At 44.2% G+C, this 23,693-nt stretch overlaps 1 protein-coding gene across 1 annotated transcript in view; it reads left to right on the forward strand.

Annotated features, from left to right (window-relative positions):
- The window catches only part of LOC309567195 (vasoactive intestinal polypeptide receptor-like), a 137,648-nt gene that overhangs the window by 9,228 nt on the left and 104,727 nt on the right, over window positions 1–23,693 (forward strand). Inside the window, exons 2-4 of the mRNA XM_082272562.1 lie at window positions 9,687–9,801; window positions 15,621–15,728; window positions 18,558–18,658. Of these exons, the coding sequence (XP_082128688.1) occupies window positions 9,687–9,801; window positions 15,621–15,728; window positions 18,558–18,658 (324 nt within the window). The remainder of the gene's footprint in view (window positions 1–9,686; window positions 9,802–15,620; window positions 15,729–18,557; window positions 18,659–23,693) is intronic.

Below are 23,693 nucleotides of genomic sequence, written 5' to 3' on the forward strand. Positions count from 1 at the left end.
CTATGTGTGGTGGAAAACTAACACTGCACATCACCCTGAACACACCATCCCCACTGTGAAACATGGTGGTGGCAGCATCATGTTTTGGGGATGCTTTTCTTCAGCAGGGACAGGGAAGCTGGTCAGAGTGATGGGAAGATGGATGGAGCCAAATACAGGGCAATTTTAGAAGAAAACCTGTTAGAGTCTGCAAAAGACTTGAGACTGGGGTAGAGGTTCACCTTCTAGCAGGACAATGACCCTAAACATACAGCCAGAGCTACAATGGAATGGTTTAGATCAAAGCATATTCATGTGTTAGAATGGCCCAGTCAAAGTCCAGACCTAAATCCAATTTAGAATCTGTGGCAAGACTTGAAAATTGCTGTTCACAGACGCTCTCCATCCAATCTGACAGAGCTTGAGCTATTTTGCAAAGAAGAATGGGAAAAAATGTCACTCTCTAGATGTGCAAAGCTGGTAGAGACATCCCAAAAAAGACTTGCAGCTGTAATTGCAGGGAAAGGCGGTTCTACAAAGTATTAACTTAGAGAGGCTAAATACAAATATATGCCACACTTTTCACATATTTATTTGTAAATTGTAAAACCATTTCTTATTTTTCTTTCACTTCACAATTATGTGCCACATTGGGTTGGTCAATCACATAAAATCCCAATAAAATACATTTACGTTTTTTTGGTTGTAACATGAGAAAATGGGAACATTTCAAGGGGTATGAATACTTTTTTGAAGGCACTGTATATAGCAATGTAATATCAAAAGTTATTTTTCTATTTTGAAATGAAGCCAGATACAATTTTCTGTAAGCAGCAAGTAATTCAAATATTTTTTCCTTGTAACCTTGCAAACGCTGGACAAGTTCTGTACACCGCTTCATATACAGAACACGCTGGAAATCTAATTTCCTGTTTATGTCGTCGGCTTTTTCCAATGTTTTTTTCTCTTATTTTAACACTGAGATTGTCCATGCGATCAAACCATGCAGATCTTCCCATTCAGCGCTCCCCCCATTCTTCGGTTTGTGAAAACTAGTTGAATGGCCTATTCTAGTATATACAGAGAAGAAGCAGTCTAAAAAAAGTTAAAAGCCTTGCAATTTATATAATTCCAGTATTGGGGATTTTTTTTTATTTCTCAATGACATTGGAAACTTAAGCCCCGTACACACGTACCGATTGTCGGCCGTAAATATTCGGCCGACGACCGATCGCCGATTGTAGGCTTGTTAGTATGATGCTTCCGACAGCCGACAGCGCACTTTCGGCCGAAAAGAATCTGTCGTGCAAGCATTAAAATTTTTGTTGGCCAACACCAGAACGGCCGATTGTTCGTCAGTCAGTACATTGTCGGCCGACAATCAGCAGATTTGCAAGACTGGGCATGCTCAGAGAAGAAAAAACACAGGGAAAGTTAACCATCACATGACATCACTTCTGCAGTCGGCGGACAAAATTCTTGTGCAGTCTTTTGCACTTTTCAGCGGACAGGACAGCCCTGGACAAAAGACGGCCAATCGGTCGGCCGACGATCGGTACGTGTGTACGAGGCATTACTTTAAGTTTGAGAAACATTTTTTTGGGCTCAGTTCACTCACTCTGCAAAAGCTACTGCCATCCTAAGTATATTCTGAAATCCTTGTGAATCCTGAAAGCCCTTGGGTTTTATTAAAAGCAGCAATCTGAAACGGAACACAAAAAACATCAAAAAGCAAACACAAGTAATCACGATTTTTAGGCCTCATGCACACGGGATGTTTTTACAGCTGCTATTTTTGGCGTCAGACGTTTTTTTTTTGCAGCCGGTAAACTCCCCAGCATATGTGTCCATACACATACAGGCTGTTATCAGCAGTTTTTGGCAGGGGTGTTTTTTGTCTGTAAAAAAAAGGAAAATTAGTGGGTTTTGAGTGGCATTTTTCAGCTGTAAAAACGCTCGAACTTCGATAAACATATATTTTGTATGGCTCAAATTGCATCACATTTGCACCAAAACATTGTAGGACCCTTTTTTTCTCCACACCTAATCGCATTGCATGGGTGTGAACGCCTATGCGATGCGATTCTGGCAAGCGCACTGCATTTTGCAATCTGTTTCTGGGTATCGTTCATGGAACATGAAGCCCCCGTGGACATTGTGCCAATTTGGCATGTGACTTGTCATGTCAAATCGCATTTCAAATCGAAGCCTATTGCCGGCAACATGACTGGCTCACACTGAGGGCGGGTTTGAAATCATTCAGCTGAACGTGCATGATTTCAAATTTGCCTGTCAGTATGAGTTCGGGGGCGATTTGTCAGACATCTGTACGGGTTCATGCACAGATGTCTGTTGAAATGCCCTGAAGTTGCCAAAAATAGTGCAGAAACTACTTTTGGGAATCGGTGCGGCGCTGCAAAGTCAGGGTTGCACCAAGTTGGACAGTGACTTTGCCGGCAATAGGCTCTGATTTGGCATGTGATTTGACATGTCAAATTTGCCCGATGTGAACTGGGGCTTAATGTTCCATGAACGACACCCCGAAATAGATTGCAAAATGCAGTGAGCTTGGCAGAATCGCATAGCACTGGTGTTCACACCCTTGCAATGTAATTTTGATGCGGGGAAAAAAGGGTCCACGTTTGTACCAAAATGTTTTAGGACCCTTTTTTCCCCGCACTTATCTTATCGCATGTGTGTGAAAACCCATGCCATGTGTAGCACCCTACAGATAGGTGCTAGGTAAAACCATAGTGGGCCTTGTCTGCTTAACAGCAGGGCTGTGAATTATCTAGCCAGGGTGTCAGGGCTTCCAGATGTGCCTGCTGAGGGGAGAAGTATCCCCACTGGCTCATGTGAGAGGCTTCTCATAGGGAAGTGTGGGAAGCCCAATCAGGGGACACATCTCAGCTTGTAACTACCCCAGAAGGCAGATTATGCTGCAAGGGATTCTGGGAGTGGGTATAAGTTGGGGGGAAGTGCATGGCACGGTGTCTTTGGCACGAGCAGAGTCCCAGGAAGGAGAGTGCGGCTGTCTCTCCTCCTGTCTGAGGTAGGTGGATGTCTCGGGGTGTCGCCTGAGAGTCCAGAGAGTGCTGAGATAAGCTGAGGGGGATCCGGTGTGCTGAGAGGCTGCGGAGAGAGAGAGAGGGATCCAGTCCCAGGAAAGCCTACACAGGTCGTGAGTACTGCGGATTGCCCCGGGGGGTCTGCCTAATGTCAGAGGGGACCACTCCGGAAGAGGTTTGGGGATCCAAGGTCAGCTAGCTGTAAAGGGGGTGTGACGGGAGTCACTTTGGGTGCGGGGTGACCAGGAAGTACAACTCCTAATATGGGCATTTCAGGAAGTTTAATGCGGAGACCGACTGTCTGTTGCTTAAAGATGTTGCTTTTGTCTGAATAAGTAAATTGCGATCTTCTTTTCTGAGGTGGCTTTCCATTCACCTATTGTTAACTGTGCTAATCAACTCACCTGTTGTCTGCTAAGGATGTATTGACACTCAGAGTAATGTGTATTGGGGGCTCATTATGTACCATTGTTCGATGTTCGGGGCTGGATTTGGGTCATTGTTCATGTAGTGACTGCATTACTTCTAACGTGTATATAAAGCGTGTATTCCTTTTCAATAAACAGTCTGATTCCTGCTTGACCCATAATACAGAGCCTCGTCTCGTACTTGAGGGGGGGATTATTCATATGGGTTTCTTGTTCGGCTGAGTGGAGTGTCCGGTAGCTGCCTTTGTGTTCGGGAATGAAATGTCCTAAACGACTATAACCCCTTTCATACCCGGGGTGTCGTTACAGGGGGTACCTAGGTTGAGGACCCTGAAGTGTAAAAGGGGTACATACTCAGTGGACCCTGAAGAGTTCAAGGAGCAAAGGGGGCACCTGCAGTCTGGGCCCTGAATTGTATTGCGTGTGCCAGTTACAGTGTGAGCTATTTGGAGTTCTACAAAATACTACCTCAAGCTGTGCCAGGCGGGGGAAAAGTATTCAAAGACTTACACAGTAAGGCAGTGTCAGGAGTTCTACAGTTCTCAGTCTTGAATCTACTGGACTATAGGTTGGGGATTCAACACTTCCTCTGTTTTACAGAGTGTTCTCAGAGTCAGTGAGCTAGCCTCAAGGAAGCGCCAATGGGCATTTTTCCAGGATCAAAGTCCCAATTGTAATTAGTTCAAGCCGAGAGGAGTATCCAACTCATTCCCTTCTCCCATCCCTTTAATTTATAATAAAAACCACAAACAAAGATGCCAGAGTTGTCACTATTTCAATTGTCACACCTGGGGACTCAGCTCACATGGACTGGAGAGGATTCCAATACTAATGGCAGACCCACATCAGGCCACAGGCCTGGAAACCTTGCTACACATGCAATTCTGGCAAGCATTCTCTTGCAAGCATTGCATTGTGGGAAAGTGGGAGTTACTAAAATAGCAGAGAGGTGATTTTTAGCTAAAAACGCTGAAAAACGCCAATGCAAAAAGCTGAAAAAGTCTGAAAAACTCACTATAAAGCTACTGGTGTTTTTATAATGTCCAGTGTGCATGAGGCCTTAATGTTAAGCCTATTTGTCTGTGTATAATGCCACATATGTATTTCCACCGGTGTGCTGGGGTTACCTCCTGGAGCCTTTTTTATTTGCTTGCAGTTCTTTGTTAATTTGATTAAAAAAATCTAGGGCAGACCTATTATTATAATCAGGTTGGGAGTGTATTAATCACCTGTCAGTCACTTGCCTGCAGAGTTCTGTCCTTTTATGATGATCTCTTCAAAGACAGAACATCTCCTGATAGTTCAGTGAAAGGATTGCTGGAGTTTTCTATGACATCATGCTTGAATCTAACTGCAAGCGTTGCAGACGCTAATTATGATCTTCATGCTCTTGACAGCGTAGTTAGATCCTGTAATTTGTGCATCTTGACTTATTTATAAGACAATACCGTATATCATATAAGTATACTCTCTACAATATGCCACCCACACAGGACAGCGGTGGCAGTCTGACAAGATAGAAGTTATTTTCATTTAATCGTCCAAATCAGCCTTTGCAGATAAAACAACCTCAGAGGAGGTCTGGGGCAGTACAGTTTGAAAGAAGGGGAAGGTTGCTTTTTTTCTTTATTCTATCACATGTTATGTTTCTAAGGAGATAATGTGAAACTATCCACATTTACAATATAGGACGTGTATTCAGGTGACAAGTCACTGAAATCTGTGGGCGCAGAACAAGTAAAGTAACCTAGGGGGTCATACAGGAAGGACAAAGATGGCCCTATTTTATGGTATTTTGGATTTAGGCCTTAAACACATGGACATTAATTATTTTTAACTTGTAAAACTCTACAGCAGCCTTTCGCAACCTTTTTACCCAAGAGGAATCTTGAAATCGTTTTCAAGTATCAAGGAATCTGTGCTAAAAGCAATTTATTAGTGGTCACTGGGAATAAAGCTCCTTGGCTAGAAGAAAGAATGTCTCTGTACAGTGGTGGTCAGAATGCCACTCTTATATAGACAGCTGAAAAGATGTGTCCTGATTGGTGTCCTGCAGCTGGCTATGTCAAGTGGCCTTGGCCCTACAACATTGCAGATGCCATCAAATGGAAGGTCAACTAGCTACAGCTCAAGGAACCTCTAGCCTTTTTCAACCAGGGTGCCTTCAGGTTTCTTCAGGGGTGCCTTGGCAAAATGCCTAAAAATTGCCCAAAATCTGTATAAAAGCCAGCATGTGAATGAAGCCTGTCTTTTAGTTACACAAAGCCCCAGGTTTTCATTGTGCACCATTACAGCCTTCTACAGTAGCTGCCAGCATCCTAACAACCAATGGCATCATCAGTTGATATGGAATTGTTTTTACATTTTAGAATGGGGTGCCTCCAGACTGTCCATAATTTTTGAAGGGTGCCAAAAAAGGTTGAGAAACACTGCTATAGAGACTTCAGGAGGAAACTCGGTTAAGAATGGATGCACTAGAGCAGTGGTCGCCAACCTTTTGGACCTCACGGATCACTAAACTCCTGATTTTTAATCCTGCAGACCTTTAACATGAATTTTACATGCCTTACACACACAATGCTCCGGCTCTCTGTCTCCCGCTGTCCCTCCTTACACACACACACTCTGCATCACACTGCTGCCTTACACAAACTCATCACTGGATCTCCTTATTCAGCCATGTGCTTTAGCTCCGTGCTTCCTCCCACAATTTGTGATCAGCGCTGCCATTGGAAATACCCCCTTTTTCACATCCTGCTCTGCACTACTCCTGGAGCCTCCCTCTGAGTTCACGGGAGCCAGAACTACAGAAGAGGCATTGGGTATCAATGCGCACTGACAGTATTGACTGTCGACCCCTATTGAAAACAACACTGGAAACAACATTGAGCGGTATACATCTGCCATGATGTTGATTTGTGGCAGAACCCCTGGGGACCACCAAAATTTTCTAGTGTACCATCAGTGGTCCACGGCCCACTGGTTGGCCAACACTGAGCTAGAGCATCAGTTCACCAATATTTCTTGAAAGCTTTTAAGCACATTGGGAGGACTGACTACAGATGTAGCTTTAAGCAAACCTTTAGCTTCAGATTCAGCAGTCTAGTAAATCTCAAGTACAGCTGAAGTGTAGGTATGGCAATTCTTACATATTTACATTGGTCCAACTTGGACCAATGTAAGTATGTTTGGGTCAAACCTGTTGGATCCCCATGGAAGCTGGAATTTACTGTAGGCTCCACTACTACAGTGATCTCCATTAGCTTCCAGGTCATGTGCTGATCGACTGTCCTATTGCTTTCTGAACACAGGAGATCACTCACTCGGCACAGGCACCATTCAGAGAACACTTTGCATTTTCTCAATGAATGCAAAGTGCTTTTAGATTGGACAGCATGGAGATTGTGATGTTATGGTCCCACCTCGTCCACTCAAAGTACGCTTTGCATTCATTCAGAAAATGCAAAGTGTTTCCTTAAATGGCAACAGTTTCAAGCAAGCAGCCCTCTGGGTTCAAAATGCAGCAGTGCAGACACTTGGCACAGGACCCAGAAGCTAGTGGAGATCACTACAGTAGTGGTGCCTACTACATTGATTTCCCACTTCCACAGGGAAGTGGCACATACATGCTTACAATGGTCCAAACTGTAGATTACTGTATACCTAAACTATAACTATAACTAAACTTCAGCTTTAACCTCTCCCCGACTTCCTGAATGACAGCCACAGCATGTTCGCACATTTCCGGAAAGGTGTCTGTCTATTGACGTTCTCCCATGAAGATGCTTCCACGCACCCTCTTCAGCATGCATCGGGAGCGCAATGGGACCGCTGTGTCCTTCGGACACAGCTAATCACAGATCAGGGTAAAGAGCCAATCACAGCGGCTCTTTACCATGTGAACAGCTGTGTCCAAAAACAGATGAGGGAGCTGTTACATCGACAGATTCAACTATTTATACTAGCTGCATTTATGGTCTTTTATATCTGCCAGGAATTCAGTCAGCAATTTCTGACACTACAGGGTCAAAACTGAAAGAAGTATCACCTGTAGAAGATGAGGCTTGACTTACCTTTGTTTTTATTTGCTCTGTTACTTTTTTTTAATTTTTTCAATTTTATTTTTAGTTTTTTAACTTTTTTGTGATGTGATTGTGGAACATTTTTGGGTAGAAGGGTACAAGATCTGACTATCTTGTTTGGGCTTCACTGCCATCTATAGCCCCAGATGGGGGATCTCTCCTATGCTGCAATGACAACTAATTCTTGCTTAAGACTTGAATCTCCAACTTTTCCTCTTGAGATATACTGTATAGTCCATGGCACAATGTCACAAGTGGAGGTATTGTAATGTAACCTTATCAGTCAAGTGATCAGGAAAACTGCAAGGCAATGGCACTCAACTGGAAGGGCAGTACTCCAAAGTCTGTTGGCACAGTGTCCACCACACTGACTGGGGCTTAGGCAGGAGATGCATGTTCTTGTGCTCTCTGTTGGCGGCCCACATGCTGAGTACAGTGATAAAAGGCCCAACGCCCAGTTGCACCTTATGTGCCTAAATACTGCTGTCCCATTAAGCATTCTGTCTCTGAGCACTGGAGGGCAAGAAAAGCTGGAACTTATACCCCCTGAGCATATCAGGAATCCAGGGGATTATAGGGAACAGAGTTACAGGGGCCCACGCCCACCACTAAGGAAGGTGACTTAAGGTGTACTCTGCTACACCATCACTAAAGTAAAGATACCACTCTACTCAATGGAGGTTGCTCCCTCTCTAGTAATTGAAATTCTGCAGTGTTTGGCCAGCAAGAGAGTGACACTATAGGAGAAAGTGAGGTAAAACTATAGAAACTAGTGACATGGACATGTTAATGTATGCTGAGGAGGGGACACAGCCACATCATTGTACACATTTGATTTCTGTTGGACACTGGTCTCCAAACTGTGGCCTGTTGGCCAAAAGCAGCCCTTCACTTGCTTGTATGAGACCCTTGGGGCACTGTTCCTCACACTGATACGAGGCACTATTCCTCCCACAGACACCAAATATGGGGCACATTCCTTTCACTGATACCAATGATGGAGCCCTATTACTTTCACTGACACCAATGATGGGGCATGGAATTTCCCACTGCCACCAATGATGCGGCACCAATCCTTCCACCAACACTAACAATGGGGCACTGATCCTCCCACTGACACCAATAAGGGGGCACTGATCCTCCCACTGACACCAAGGATGGGACACTATTTCACTTCCCACTGACCAAAGGCGCTATCATTTTTTTTTCTCCCACTGACCACCAAGCCTGAGTCATTGTCTACTGTCACTGACACTGGGTCATTTTCTACTCCAAATGCCCACATTCCAGTCCTCCTAAAAATCAACAGTAAACCGGGCCTTTGTTTAGAAGGTTTGGAGACCCTTGCTCTAGGATAAGGATCCATGTACAGTACATGAGATGTAGGTGTCAGGAACCATAAACCAGACAGAGACAAAAGTGCAGTTAAAATCACACCTTTAAAGGAATGGCAAAAATAACACAGTCCAGCAATGTAATAAAAAAACAAAAGCCAGGGTTTGGATGCCAGCGTGGGTAGGGGTCAGGAAACCAGAAGTCAGCATAGCCAGGAGCAAAAATCAGGAACAGGAGACAGAAGGGTAGTCAGCCAGGCCAAGTCATACACAGGAGTATAGGAAGGAAAGCACTTAGAGATCATAGACCATGCAAGGGCAGGGAGGAAATGAGCAAAGCTGCTTAAATAAAAAAAAGGGTCTGGCTGTAGGCTGGACTAATGAGGCAGGTTAATGGTAACCAGGTAAGTAACTGTGGTAACAATGAGTGGCTGGTAAATAACCAATAGCTTAGCAGCTTCTGAGCACTGAAAGAAAAGAGCTGCTAGTTAAATAGCAGGAGCCCAGCCCTGACAGTAGGTCAGAAAGGAGCTGGAACCTCCCCCTGCTGTCAACTTTAACCTGGACAGGTAAGATGAAGGAAGCAATCTTTATATTATCCCAACCATTCTCCTGGTCTGTGTTATTCAGGTGGGTGTTTGTACATGGAAACTAAATGGAGCAAAATTTGTTTTGGACAGCAGTAAAGAAAACCTTGTCCTAATTTATCTTTAGCAAAAGTTGGAAGTCCATTATAAAGAAGATAGATAGTCTATTGCAAGCTTATCTCTCTTTTTTTTTTAATGTCTTTCCCAGGTCCGCTGCATCCATCCAGAGTGTGCTCTCGTTCTTCAAGTACTGGAACAAGAGGCGGAATGTTTCCATAGGATAAAAAAAGAAAATCAGACATTACTGAATTCTCCAAATGAAGGTGAGAAGGAAGGAACAGTAAATGTTTTATGTCGTGTTAGTAGCATTGTAGTGATAGAGCAGAAATATTATAAACAAGGAAATGTTATTTTTATTTTTAATAATATCAGCCATATATTTAGTATTTCTGCCTATCCTGCCCTGAGATTTACACAGCTCTGCCATACAGCACAGCCCTGTCAGACAGACAGCAGACCTGATTTTTCTCTGTTGCAGTTCAGTTAGTCAGTAAAACCAATCAAGGGCAGTAACCTCCTCTTACAGGCAGGAGCCCAGTAGCTTGCAGCTTCTTCAAAAGACCCAGCTACTCTGGGGAGCCCCACCTAACTACTATCAGAGTACTCCCAATTCTAATGAGGTGGACCTTTGCCATTTGAGCCTTGGATCCCTTCAGCTGTTCACCTGTGTTACCAGAGCTACCCTGGATATCACTGAGAGGGATGTTGTTTGAGGATAATTACAAGTAGGATAATCCCAAGTAGGTATTTGTGTTCTTAACTGTTTTACTAAAGTAGTGATGCTCATCTTGACTCTGTCTTTAGACAGTCTGATTGAAACTATGCTATTCAGCTACCTGTTGCCCCAAATGAACCACAGAGACATTGCCGTGAACAGTCCATGTTTTTGCAGGTTTCATAATCTGTTTTGTGGTATTCTGCAATGCATGCATGCTCTTTGCCATCCTCCTGAACCCATTTTGTATTATTTCTTCTAACTTTGCATGTGTTAAAGTGATGCTAAAGTCTCATTTTCTTTTCCTTAAAAATAATAAACGTGTTATACTTACCTGCTCCGTGCAGTGGTTTTGCACAGAGCAATCAAGATCCTTCTCTTCCCTCTTTGGTGCTCTTGGCCCATCCCTCCTGTTGAGTGTCCCCACAGCAAGCAACTTGCTATGGGGGCACCTGAGCCACTTCTCTGTGTGTCCATTCACACACAGAGCTGCAGTTTGGACCCGCCAATCAGGAGGGAGAGTCCCGGATGGCCCAGGCACTCGTACACATCGCTGGACAAAGGTTGGGCTCAGATCAGTGGGAGGGGGGCTGCTACACATGCATTAACCAATTCCGTACCGCCCGTCACAGTTTTACGTCAGTACTTTGACGTTAAATACCATATTTTTTTAAACTGCGAGCAGTCTGCTTTAATATAAGGGTGGTCCCAGTGGCGGATTCGCTGCGGGATTACCCTTATGGGCGGCTGGAAAAGGTACCCCTCCTCCCGCTGCTTCCCAGTCATTTTCCCCGCTTACCGGACCCGCCGGTAGCAGGAAAAACGATCCGGTCTGCTGTCCCCTTAGGCAGGAATTCGAGTGAGGGCAAGATGGCCCCCACTCCAATTTATGGCCTTGGAGGACCGGGGCGACATCATACGCCGATTCCTAGCAACTGACTTAAAGAGCCCATTTTTTTTCAAGATGAAAAGAAATGACTTTTTTTTTCTTTTTTAGTGTAGATGTGAGATCTGAGGTGTTTTTGACCCCAGATCTCACATTAAAGAGGTCCTGTCATGCTTATTTCTATTACAAGGGATGTTTACATTCCTTGTAATAGGAATAAAAGTGATCAAACACATTTTTTTAAAAAAAAACAGAGTAAAAATAAAAAATGAAAGAAAAAATAAATAGGAAAAAAAAAAAATTAAAGCACCCCGTCCCCGTTTACTCGCGCGCAGAACCGAATGCATACGCAAGTTGCGCCCACATATGTAAACAGTGTCCAAACCACACATGTGAGGTATCGCCACAATCATCAGAGCGAGATCAATAAGTTGAGCTCTAGACCTCCTCTGTAACACTAAACTGGTAACCTGTAGAAATTTTTAAATTGTCGCCTATGGGGATTTTTAAGTACCAATGTTTGTCGGCCATTCCGCGAGCGTGCGCAATTTTGAAGCATGATATGTTCAGTATCTATTTACTCAGCGTAACATTATCTTTCACATTATAGAAAAAAATTGGGCTAACTTTACTGTTTTTTTATTTTATAATTAAAAAAAGTGAATTTTTTTCCAAAAAATTGCGTTTGTAAGACCACTGCACAAATACGCTGTGATAAAAAATATTGCAACAATCTCCATTTTGTTCTCTAGGGTCTCTGTTAAAAAAAAACATATAATGTTTGGGGGTTCTAAGTAATTTTCTAGCAAAAAAAAAATGATTTTAACTTGTAAGCAACAAGTGTCAGAAAGAGGCCCGGTCCAGAAGTGGTTGAGATAAAAAAAACCTTCTGCCTTTACAACCACTTTAACAGAGATGTGTGGGATTAAAAAAAAAAAAAATAAATAAATAATACTCACCTAGGTGGATGCAATATTGATCCGATGCTGCAACTGTCCACCACTGGCTCTACACTGAGAACTGAACAATCAAATGCCGCTGATCACTTAACTCTCAGGTTCGCTGTGACTGTCAGTCACTGATCTGTTCTCTCCCCCTCCAGCGCTCACTGAATTGCCGGACTGCGAAGTATCTGGGAGCAGCTGGTTCAGTCTCCCAGCATCATGCTGAGAGTCTGAACCAGCTGCCAGTCAGGCATCTGGTTGGATCCCGATATTATTGGCAGAATCTCTGCAGATCCTGGACTGGCTCTGTGATCTCAGCTAACAGTGGGCTTTACCCCACTGTTGGCTGAATCTGTGTCTGCACTCCTATGACCCACAGGAGAAGTATGGCCAAAAGAGCTTTGACCATACTTCTCCTTTAAAGCGGAGTTCCGGGCACAAAATCTATATATTTTTTTGTGCCCCTCCGCTAGTTAGACATCACCTGAAAAGAAATTGGATAGTTAGGTGTTTTTTTTTTGTTTACTCACCTTGTAAATGAAGATCGTAAATACTCACCTCAGAGTACTTCCTCCCTTAGCGCCGCGGCTCACCCGTCACTTCCTCCTTCGCGATGATTCCTGGGAGCTGAACGTCATCGCTCCCAGGAATCAATGCGACAGCACCGGCCCCGCTCGTCACTTCCGGGCGACGCCAAATTCCCTTGCTAAACAGCTTCTGGGCATGCCCAGAAGCTGTGGAGGAATGCGGCGCCGCACCGGAAGTGACGAGAGGGGCCAGTGCAGGCGCATTCTGGGACAAGAAGATGCGGAAGAAGACACGGAAGAGGACCGCGCCGGCTTCAGCTGCCCACAAGAGAGATGGAAACGCTGTGGAAGAAATTTTATAAGTAAGTATTTCTTCTAAAAGGTAAGTGCGAACCGGGACAGATCAGAGGCTAGCCATTGTGGAATGTGCTAGCCCTAACTGTCCCGGGGGTATGTTCAGTGAAAAATGACTTCTGTGCCCGGAACTCCGCTTTAAAGTGTTACTAAACCAACAGCAGAAAAATCAGTCTGTATGTGCAGTTATGCATGCTTTTATACTCACTGTGGAACCCAAGGGTTTAATCCTTTGCCATTTGTAAAAAGGCTGTCTAATCCTATCTTCTTTGATCATGTCACATACCTGATCCGAGGCCAGAATGCAGAGCGGACTCCCCTTGCGGCTGAGTGCGGCACACCCCTGAAGATGGGACAGGAGGTGTAGCGCCCAAAGAAGCACAGGATGCCAACAGGGTCAGTAGAGTTGGACCGGTGATCACCTGAAGGATGCTAGGCAGGCTCCAGATGAACTAGGCAAACTTGTGGAACCAGGGAACAGGTGTAGAGGCCAAGCTGAGGGTCAAACACAGATAATCAGTCTGGGGGCACAGGCAGGTAGCGGAAAACAGGAACTTGGCCGAGGTCACAACAGGAAGGCAGGTAGAAGGCAATAGCAGAGTCCGTGAAACAAGCTGAGGTCATACACTGAAGAGCAGGCAGATAAATAGCAAGTCCGTAGGCCAAGCCGAGGTCATACACTGAGGAGCAAAACTGGAGCAAGGTAGATGAGACAAGCTATAGGGTCAGATCTAGGAGAAGAGAGCAGACAGGTCAGGAACAAGCCGAGTCACAACGGGAAATCCAAGATAGCAGCTGAAGGTGGTTCTATGCCTCCCCCTTAACTATATCTCGTCCTACACACATGTGCAAGGGAGGGCGAGAGGGGGCAAGTGCCCCCCCCCCTGGAATCTCAACTTCCTCTTTAAAGTGGTTGTTAAGCCAATTATACCATCCTGTCTGGTCTGTTTAATAATCCTGTGTGCCCCTGTGTCTGTGTATGTGTTTTAAAAAATAAGCTGTTCTTTACCAGTTTTTAGAGCACCGATTGCTGCTCACGTAACCCACCGACTCTCTCCTCTCCCCATCTGACAACTGCCTGCAGAAGGTGGGGCTGAGGATTTCCTGCTGACGTCAGTCAGGAGGGGAGAAGGAGCAGAGGCCAAGAGAAGGAGAGAGGCGGCGGGTCACGTCAGCGGCAATCGGTGCTCTGAAAACTGGTAAAGAACATCTTTTTTTATAAAACACAGACACAGGGGCACACAGGATTATTAAACAGACTGTAGACAGGATATTAAACTTTAAATGAAACTACAGCAGCAGGAGGGGAGGGGCGGGCACTGACACAGGAGCAGACAGGCAGGGAGGGAGGGGGGAAAGAGCACAGAGGAGGACAGGAGAGCTGCAGATGATGGAGGCACGTAGACTGACCACAGTGTCAGGTCTCAGTAGTCATGGTATACCGTGGTCAGTTTACAGAGGGGAGGACATAGCCAGGCAGGATCAGACAGGTATTTTAGGTGATCGAAGGGGCCAAATTATACAGCACAAGCACTGTGTTGTATAACATGCTGTAAGGGAACAGGATCAATATTTTTTTTTAGGTTAACAAATGCTTAAAAAATCAATTCTGCCATTTCCCCTTTAAAAATAAATACTGGAAAATAAATATGATTAAGCCCCTCCCATTCAGGACATTGATGAAAAGGGGCAGAGCATGGGTGACCTTAAAATGATGCCTGTTCTGTCTCTAGGACAAAGAGCTAAACCTTCCTGCGCCATAAACTTCAGATACCATATTTTTTTGATGTCAAATTTATTAGAACAAGCCAGATTAAACTACAAATTGATAAAAATTAACATCAATCAGTACAAAATTGCATACAAGAAAGAAACAATGCTTTAAAATATAGGATGGCATAACAAGAACTCACTTTTTAATCTCTCTCAGGGGTGATGGCGAGAGATTGCTGTAGCTTCTCAACATAGTGGCTGATTCACTTCCTCTAGAATTCTCCCAGAATGCACTGGTTCCTAACAACTTTATTAACACATTCTATAAGTTTACAATATGTTTTTACTGCAGAACTGAAGCTATACCAGAAAAGAACAGTAGGTAGTGCCTGCACTACATGTAACTAGCTTGTGTGAATCAAGAAACCCCAGCATGTTATTTTAAGCAACATAAACACAAGTAATCTGAATAGTCCGGTTGCCAGAACAATGCCCCTCCCCCCCCCATGAAAAAAGTTCTGCAGACACCCATGCCTACACAGATCAGAGACTACCTTGGATTACGCCTTACCCCTATTATTGGTCTCACTCTCTATGTAATCTTGGTGCGCCAGATTATTTTCCCTTTATAGTAAATGCTGGGTTCTGGTTTTAGTGACACTTTAAGTAAACAGCAATTTACAGTTACTCTCTATATGAACTCTCACTGAATTCTGTTAAATGCCTTCTTGTGTTAGTGGCACATTGAATAGTGGCCAAAGACCTGATCATTTACAGTTAAAATACATGGCATAGGGGTAAATTGGTTATTGATTCTGTGATTCCTGCGATTTTTCAACGTATATAAATTAGAAACATACAGATGAGGTAGCAAAGAACCTTTCAAAGAAATGCTTTATTGTCCTTTCTCTTTTACTATAGATTTTTTTTTCTTTCATTGCAGGTTGTCCCACAGAGTGGGATGGTGTCAATTGCTGGAATGCAGCCACAGTGGGACAGACAGTGACTGTACATTGTCCGGAGAGTCTTCAGATCTTTCTTAAAACAAAAGGTAAGGGTCAAGTTATGTTCTAATATTAATAATCATGGTGATTTACACATCATTTCTTACGGATGTGTACTAGATCTCAGAGGCGGAACTAGAACCACTAGAACCTTCAGGGCCCTAGTGCAATAAGCCATGAAGGACCCCCCCCCCCCCGACTCATCCCCTTCAAAAAAAAAAAACATCTGTCAGCAATAAAATAGTTAATTGTGTCCAGTCAACAGGGATCTTCAAGCAATGAAACCTTCATTGCCAGAAGATCATTGGTGACTGGACATGATTAACTCTTTTATGCTGGCAGATGAGTTCCCAGTTGGAAGTGCATGATAACCGATTCAGATCTGTGTTGATGAACCATTTCATTGTTAGCAGATTCCTAGTGAAAATGCATTAAATTTCCACCAGGGACCTGCTAGCAATGAAGTGGTTAATCATGGTTAATCATCTCTTGCAGGGTGCCCAGGGTCCCAGGTGCCGCGATCTTCTCCTCTGCAGCAGATGGCATCTCTTTGATTCTTTGATACGGTGGAGTGTGGTGGTAAGAGGATAAGTGCTGGGGGTCGCTTTTGGAGCAGGGAGGACTTGTTGGAAAGGGGGGGGGGGGTTGGAATGCAAATCCAACTGCTTCTTCTAGTGCAAGTCCTCTACATTACAAAAGTGCCCCCAGCACTTATCCTCTTAGCTTCATATTCCCCAAAACACTCCTTCAAGTATACATCTCTGTTAACTTTCCCCCCTCACATCCCTTCCTGGTCACTTTGTCCCCCTCCCGTGTAGTCTCCATACATATTGTATTACTACAGACCTCAGATCAGTGCGGCACATGCAGAGCGGCCCCTCCTCCTCTCTGTGTACAGTAAAACCTCAGAGCCGGGGAGGAGGAGAAGGCTCCGCTCTGCGGTGTGTGACAGGCAGCCGATGCCGACTGCCATATAGAGAATATCACAGCGTGTGGGATCCTAGGCCAGGGCAGGTGTCACTAGCGCACCCATGCCAGGCAAGTCAGTGGAGCAAAGTGCCGGAACTTGTTCTGACAATGGGTTCTGTTGCGGGACTCAGCCTTGATTCACCGGACACCAGGACTTAAATCAAATCATGGGAGGGTACCGGCAATTCTGTGACCATTAGGAGGTATGCCTTTTCTGCTGTCTTGGGGTCCCCCCACGGTGGCAGAACGCCAGGGCCAGGTCGCAAGTGACCCTGGTACAGGCAGTCCACAAGTTACAGAAATCCAACTGACATATGACTTACTGTATATTCAAATGGGGGGAGGAAACAGGAAGCAGGAAGAAATCTACTCCTAGGAAAGGAAATTCACTCCTGAAACTTTATCCCCAATCTTTGTTTTCCACAAAAAACAACAATTCTCAAAATCTAAATGCCACAGGGACAGAAAGTGAGATGAAATCTTCTGAACTGGGGCACAGACAGCAAAACAAATGTTATAGGGGTGTTAACCCATCCCGATGCAATTCAAAAAACATTTTTTTTTGGCTAGGGTTACACTTTAAAAATGTACCTGTTCCAACTGAAATCCAAATTCAACTTACAAAAAAACCTACAGAACCTATCTTGTTTGTAACCTGGGGACTGCCTGTAGTTCTGCCACTGCTAGATCTTCAGAAAATTGGAGCTTCCTTAGTAGGTGGCGAGCCATTTGGGCCATCAGGTTTACATAGCAAATAAAACTGACCCCAACATTACGCAATTTCCTGTATATGTTTTGTCATAGTAATGTTGATCTGAGCACATGATTTAGTTGTTTGGGTAGCGCCACATTATTTTATTATGTAATTGCTTGTTCATGTCTAGGGGACAAAGAAAATAAAATGCAGTGTCTTTTCCTTCATGCTCCAGTGGTGCAAGTAAACGTGTTTCATCTCTCCCCCTACAGCCCCACTGTAAGGGACCGTTTTTATTTTTCCCAGAGTTGGGCCTTAAATACTGCTCACATTTATACAACCAAGGCTGTCAGTCAATACACGTTTAGTGTTTTTACTTCACCAGAAGTTGGATGGGGGGGTGCCTAAATTTGGTCTCGCACAACGGCCCATTGATGGCTCTGCCCGTCACTGTGCATGTAGCTTCTAGCCAATCACCCTAAAACATGTCATACTGAAAAAGGTCTTTAAGTGGTTAATTATTTGTCATTTAATGTGAGGCTGATCTTCCCAACATTTCATATATTTCTGGTTGTCACATTTTGCTAAGCAACCACTAAGAACACTAACTGTACTGGTACATCTAATAATAACAGATAGACTTGTCAATTATCCTATGCATTTGTTTTATTATGTTACTTTGGCATTTAATAATGACTAAGAATAGGATTTCCCAACTATCAAATTGTCGCTCTTATATAACGAGAAGCTGCAATATCAAACACTGTCCTCAAAGTGAGCTCTCCACAGCTCTGGTGCAAGATCCCCCTCCCCCATCCCTCCGATTGACCTTGATAGGCACAAATAATCTGCTCTATTAGCATTTTATCCACCTACAATTGTATTTTCCATAGTGAATTGACAGGCTTTGGCCAGCTACTATCTACCTGGTTTACTGCAGGAGAATGAAGGTTGTAGTTGGGCCTCTTGCACATCCACCTGCCTCGTTTGCCTTAGATGGGCCAGCTTTGGTGGAAGATACTTGGGGTTTAAGTAAAAATAAATAAATAAATGGTTGAAGAACAGAAAATTGCATAATGCCTTACACCCTTATTTGTAAAGTAGGTATGTTGGCCGTAAGCCCTATTGTACAGCACTACAAAATAAGATATATAAGAGAAGATAATAAAATATATATGTTAACTCTACCATTTTTCTTTCTTGCTATTGACAGTTGCCATCAGCAGGAACTGCACTAATAATGGTTGGAGCCTTCACTCTCCTCCATATCTGAAAGCCTGCTTCTTTAACAGCAGTATTGAGACTGATGACAAGGTAAGTGAATAGCCTAGCAGAAATGTCTTCACATTCCCAGGGAGGTTAAATGGATAGATGGCATTGTAATTTTGGGACAAGGAATGGATAATTTTTATGTTTATTGCAGTCGGCATTATAGGGACAATGCACCCAAAGCTGGAGTGGTAGACTACCTGAAAAAAATTCTCATACTGTATTTCTCTGGATCTTTAGTGGTGAGATCTCTGCACTTAAGTTCCCTGGTTTGCACACTTGCTGTGGCCATGATAAAGGCTATGAACTGTACATGTTGAATTTTTATATTATTTTATATTAAGGAGGGGAATCATAACATGAAAATCTGTACAAGAGCATCTAAACCTCTGAAGTGAGCAAGAAGAGAGTCAAGAATTATGGCTAGGAGCTCTCATTGGTGCACCCTAGGGAAAAAGGAAGCTGGGGTCTGACTCCTTTCACCACACTCTGCCTATGACTAAAATATGACATCTGGATGGATTGACTCTTTTGCCAAAAAAAGGTGAAATCCCTTTATTGGTGGTATAGTAGTGAGCGGCAATGGTTCTCCATCCTTCTCCAGAAATCATTGAGGTTCTATGGTAGGAGCTGCATTTAGACCAAAAGTCAAGTCTCCCCCACACCATGATCCCCACCCCCCCCCCCCTCCACTAAAGGATTTGGACAATTGCACAAAGCAAGGTCCATAAAAACATGGATGAGTGAGTTTGTAGTGGAGGAACTTGACTGGCCTGACCTCAACCCAAAAGAACACCTTTGAGATGAATTAGAGTGGAGACTGCAAGCCAGACCATCTTGTCCAACATCAGTGCCTGACCTCACAAATGTGCTTCTGGAAGAATAGTCAAACATTTTTATAGACAAGCTCCTAAACCTTGTGGAAAGCCTTCCCAGAAGAGTTGAAGCTGTTATAGCTGCAAAGGGTGGGCCAACTCAATATTGAACCCTACGGACTAAGACTGGGATGCCACTCAAGTTCATGTGCGATTAAAAGCAGGCGTCCCTATATTTTTGGTAAAATAGTGTATGTCATTGCTAATGGTAGAACTCTTTATGAAAAAAAAAGTTGTTTATATGGTTCTTATACCTCTTACAGTCAAGAACATGTACAAGAATTACATTTTTTAAGACCAATATTTGGATGCTCCACTGCATGTCCTTATAGCAGGGGTGTCCAAACTATGGCCCTCCAGCTGTTCAGGAACTACAATTCCTATCATGCCTAGTAATGTCTGTGAATGTCAGAGATTTACAATGCCTCATGGGATGTCTAGTTGCGCAACAGCTGGAGGACCGTAGTTTGGACACCCCTGCCTTATAGCCTGTTGATCCCATTGACTTCCAGTGATCTTAAACCCTTCTTAGGTTTAGAATCAAAGATAAAATGACTGAAAAGGTATATTTAGCTCTCTCCAGTAGAAACTACTAAAAGTTTTTTTTTTTTTTTTTTAGGCTGCCTATAGAAGCCCAAGAGGTCAAAATGATGATACATAAATGGCACAAGCAGATTATCTGGCTGCTTTGCCTTACAACATCAGATTCAAATGTCCCCAATAGATAATAATATCTCACACAAATCCCACAAGAGCAATTTGTAAACTACTGACATAATATCTCTCTAATCATTAACTTTACTTTATTAAATTAAAGAATACATCCTATATTCATATACTAATATGATTTCTGTCAGTTAAAGCCCACCTTCAGCTTGGATGAAATAGTTAATTGGATCCCCAACAGCTCCTAAAATAAAAATAAATAAATGTTATAGTTACCCAAATCCATGAACTGGGTGCTACTCTTCTGGATTGGAAGATGCCTGCCATCCAACTCACTTCCTGTGAGCCCAGGGTCTCAAGGCTCTGTGCCCACCTTGGGCTCACAGGAAAGTGCTTCCCAATTAAAAGTGTTTGTCAAGGCTGAGGGTTTTTTACCTTCATGCATTTTATACACAAAGGTAAAAAAAACCTTCTGTGTGCTGCTCAGCCCCCCTAATACTCAGCTGAGCCCCCTCTTGATCCAGCAATTGTGCACAGGAGCCTCAGCTGTCCCAGCTCTCTCTCCTAATTGACTGAAACCGCAGCAGGAGCCATTGGTTTCGACTGCTGTCATTCACAGCCAGTAAGCCAATGAGCAGAGAGCAGGGCCGAGACGCTGCTCTGTGTTCTATTGACACATAGAGCTGGGCTCGGGAGCGAGCATGCACCAGTGCCCCCATAGCAAGAGGCTTACTATTTGGGGCACTGGTCAAGGGGGAGGAGCCAGGAGCACCAGCAGACCCGAGAAGAAGAGCAGGTAAGTATGACATGTTTGTTATTGAAAAAAAAAAAAAAAACACGAACCTTATCCATGGCTTTTTACCCATGTGATCGGCTGTGTCCAATCACAGCCGGTCACATGTAAATGAGGAAGTGCCGTTTATCGGCTCTCCTCGCCTCACACTGTCAGAGTGTGTGGCGAGGAGAGCCGATCAGTGACTCCTCTTCAAAGGGGAGTCTAAGACAGGTAATCAGGGCACTAATCATCAGTCCACTGATTACAGAAAAGTAAAAAAACATCAGTGCCCACAATCAGTGCCTATAGTGCTGCCAGTCAGTGCCCATCAGTGCCTGCTCATCTGTGCTGCCCATCAGTGCCGCCCATCAGTGCCCATCAGTGCCGCCTGTCAGTGCCCATCAGTGGCACCTATCAGTGCTCATCAGTGCTGCCTATCAGTGCCCATTAGTGTGGCATATTAGTGCCACCTCATCAGTGCCCATAAGTGCCACCTCATCAGTGCCCATAAGTGCCCCCTCATCAGTGCCCATCAGTGCAGCCAATCAGTGCCGCCTCATCAGCGCACATCAGTGAAGGCAAAAAATGTATTAATTTCAAAATTTACTGACAGAAAATAAGAAAAACTTTTTTTTTTTTTCAAAAATTTTCTGTCTTTTTACTTTGTTTTTTAGTAAGAAATAAAAAACCCAGCAGTGATTAAATACCACCAAAAGAAAGCTCTATTTATGTGAAAAAAAAAAAGATAAAACCTTCATATGGGTAAAATGTAGCATGACCGCGCAATTGTCATTCAAAGTGTGACAGCGCTGAAAGCTGAAAATTGGCCTGGGCAGGAAGGGGGTGAAAGGGCCCTGTATTGAAGTGGTTAAATATCACTTATAGCCCAATTTTAGCTTGGATGAGACAGTCAGTTACATAGTTACATAGTCAGTGAGGTTGAAAAAAGCCCTCTGTCCATCCAGTTCAACCTATGATGTGTGTGTGTTTGCTGTTAACCGTACATTGTATACCCCTGTATGTTGCGGTCTTTAAGGTGCCCATCTAATAGTTTTTTGAAACTATCGATGCTCCCTGCTGATACGACTGCTTGTGGAAGAGAATTCCACATCCTTACTGCTCTTACAGTGAAGAACCCCTTATGCACTCTAAGGTTAAACCGCTTTTCCTCTAGTTTTAGTGAGTGGCCACGTGTCTTATTGTATCTCCTTTCTCTGAATAGTTTGTTCCTTATGCTAGGGTCGCCAGTACAGTATTTGTACATTGATATCAATCGTCTCTTCTCCAGAGAGAATAGGTTCAGTGCTTGTAGTCTTTCCTCATAGCTAATGTCGTCCATTCCCCTAAATGTCCTGGAAGTTGTATCTTCCAGAAGCTCCCTAAAGCAGGAATACACTTTTTCATCTTATACATCCAAGGAAGCTGCCATTTTAGTCTCTATTTGATCTGCATTTGCTATGACGCTGCACAAGGGATCAGTTAGGACACCAACCATTCGATGGCTTGAGAGTTCATTGAGAGCACAAGCGGCTGTGACAGTTAAAATGCATGCCATGCCTTGAATGTAACTGTTCTGGGAAACTGTTAAATTGATGGGTTTAAATTGGCAAAAAAAAAAAGCGTCAGCTTCTATACTATGCAGATCCAAGGATTTGGTAACACTCCTTTTCCAGTTTGAATGATGGCCAGCATCATTCAACTCAGGTCATGTGAGCCCTGGGTGTCAGAGTTCTGCCCCTACACTGGGCTTACAAAAGAATGCCGCAGAGAGCAGTGCTGGAGATCCATACCACTGCTCCCACGCAGAGCACAGGGTTCCAGGTCTACAGCGATCTGACACTTCCCTGTACAATGCTCCAATTGACAATGCTGCTCAGGGAGTGTAGGAAGTGTTGGACTTCCTGCAGAGTTCCTCCATACTACACATCCCATATCCCCTTCCCCTTTTTCTTTGATGCATCAGCCATCCTCCTGCAGGTCAGTGGCCACCTCTGCTATCTGCTGGTATGAGAGCTGGCTGTTACCCACCCTCCCTGCTGTTACTTTTGCTCCAGTTTACGTCTCTTCACTATGCATCCTGCCACTGCAGTTACTGACAACCGCGCTGCGGTAGCTGGCTTTCAAAGCTAACAGAGTTGAAAGACTGAAAATTACCAGCAGACGAAACAGGCAGGGGTAACTCAGATAGAAAAGACAGAGCTCTGAAATAGTGAAAGAACATATGAAAAGAAGCTGGTTGGTAGAAAAGCTGGGAGCCCCCTGATTTTGTAGAGAGGGGAGGAGGGCATATTCTCTGCACTCCTCTACATACATTCTGCTCACTGCCATAACTTCTGCACTCCTCTCTGTACATGCTGCCCACTGCCATACCCTCTGCACCCCTCTCTGTACATGCTGCCCACTGCCATACCCTCTACACTCCTCTCTGTACATGCTGCCCACTGCCATACCCTCTGCACCCCTCTCTGTACATGCTGCCCACTGCCATACCCTCTGCACCCCTCTTCGTACATACTGCCCACTGCCATACCCTCTGCACCCCTCTCTGTACATGCTGCCCACTGCCATACCCTCTGCACTCCTCTCTGTGCATGCTGCCCACTGCCATACCCTCTGCACCCCTCTTCGTACATACTGCCCACTGCCATACCCTCTGCACTCCTCTCTGTACATGCTGCCCACTGCCATACCCTCTGCACTCCTCTCTGTACATGCTGCCCACTGCCATACCCTCTGCACCCCTCTTCGTACATACTGGCCACTG

This window comes from Pelophylax lessonae (assembly GCF_965119305.1).
Source record: "Pelophylax lessonae genome assembly, chromosome: 11".
NCBI lineage: Eukaryota > Metazoa > Chordata > Amphibia > Anura > Ranidae > Pelophylax > Pelophylax lessonae.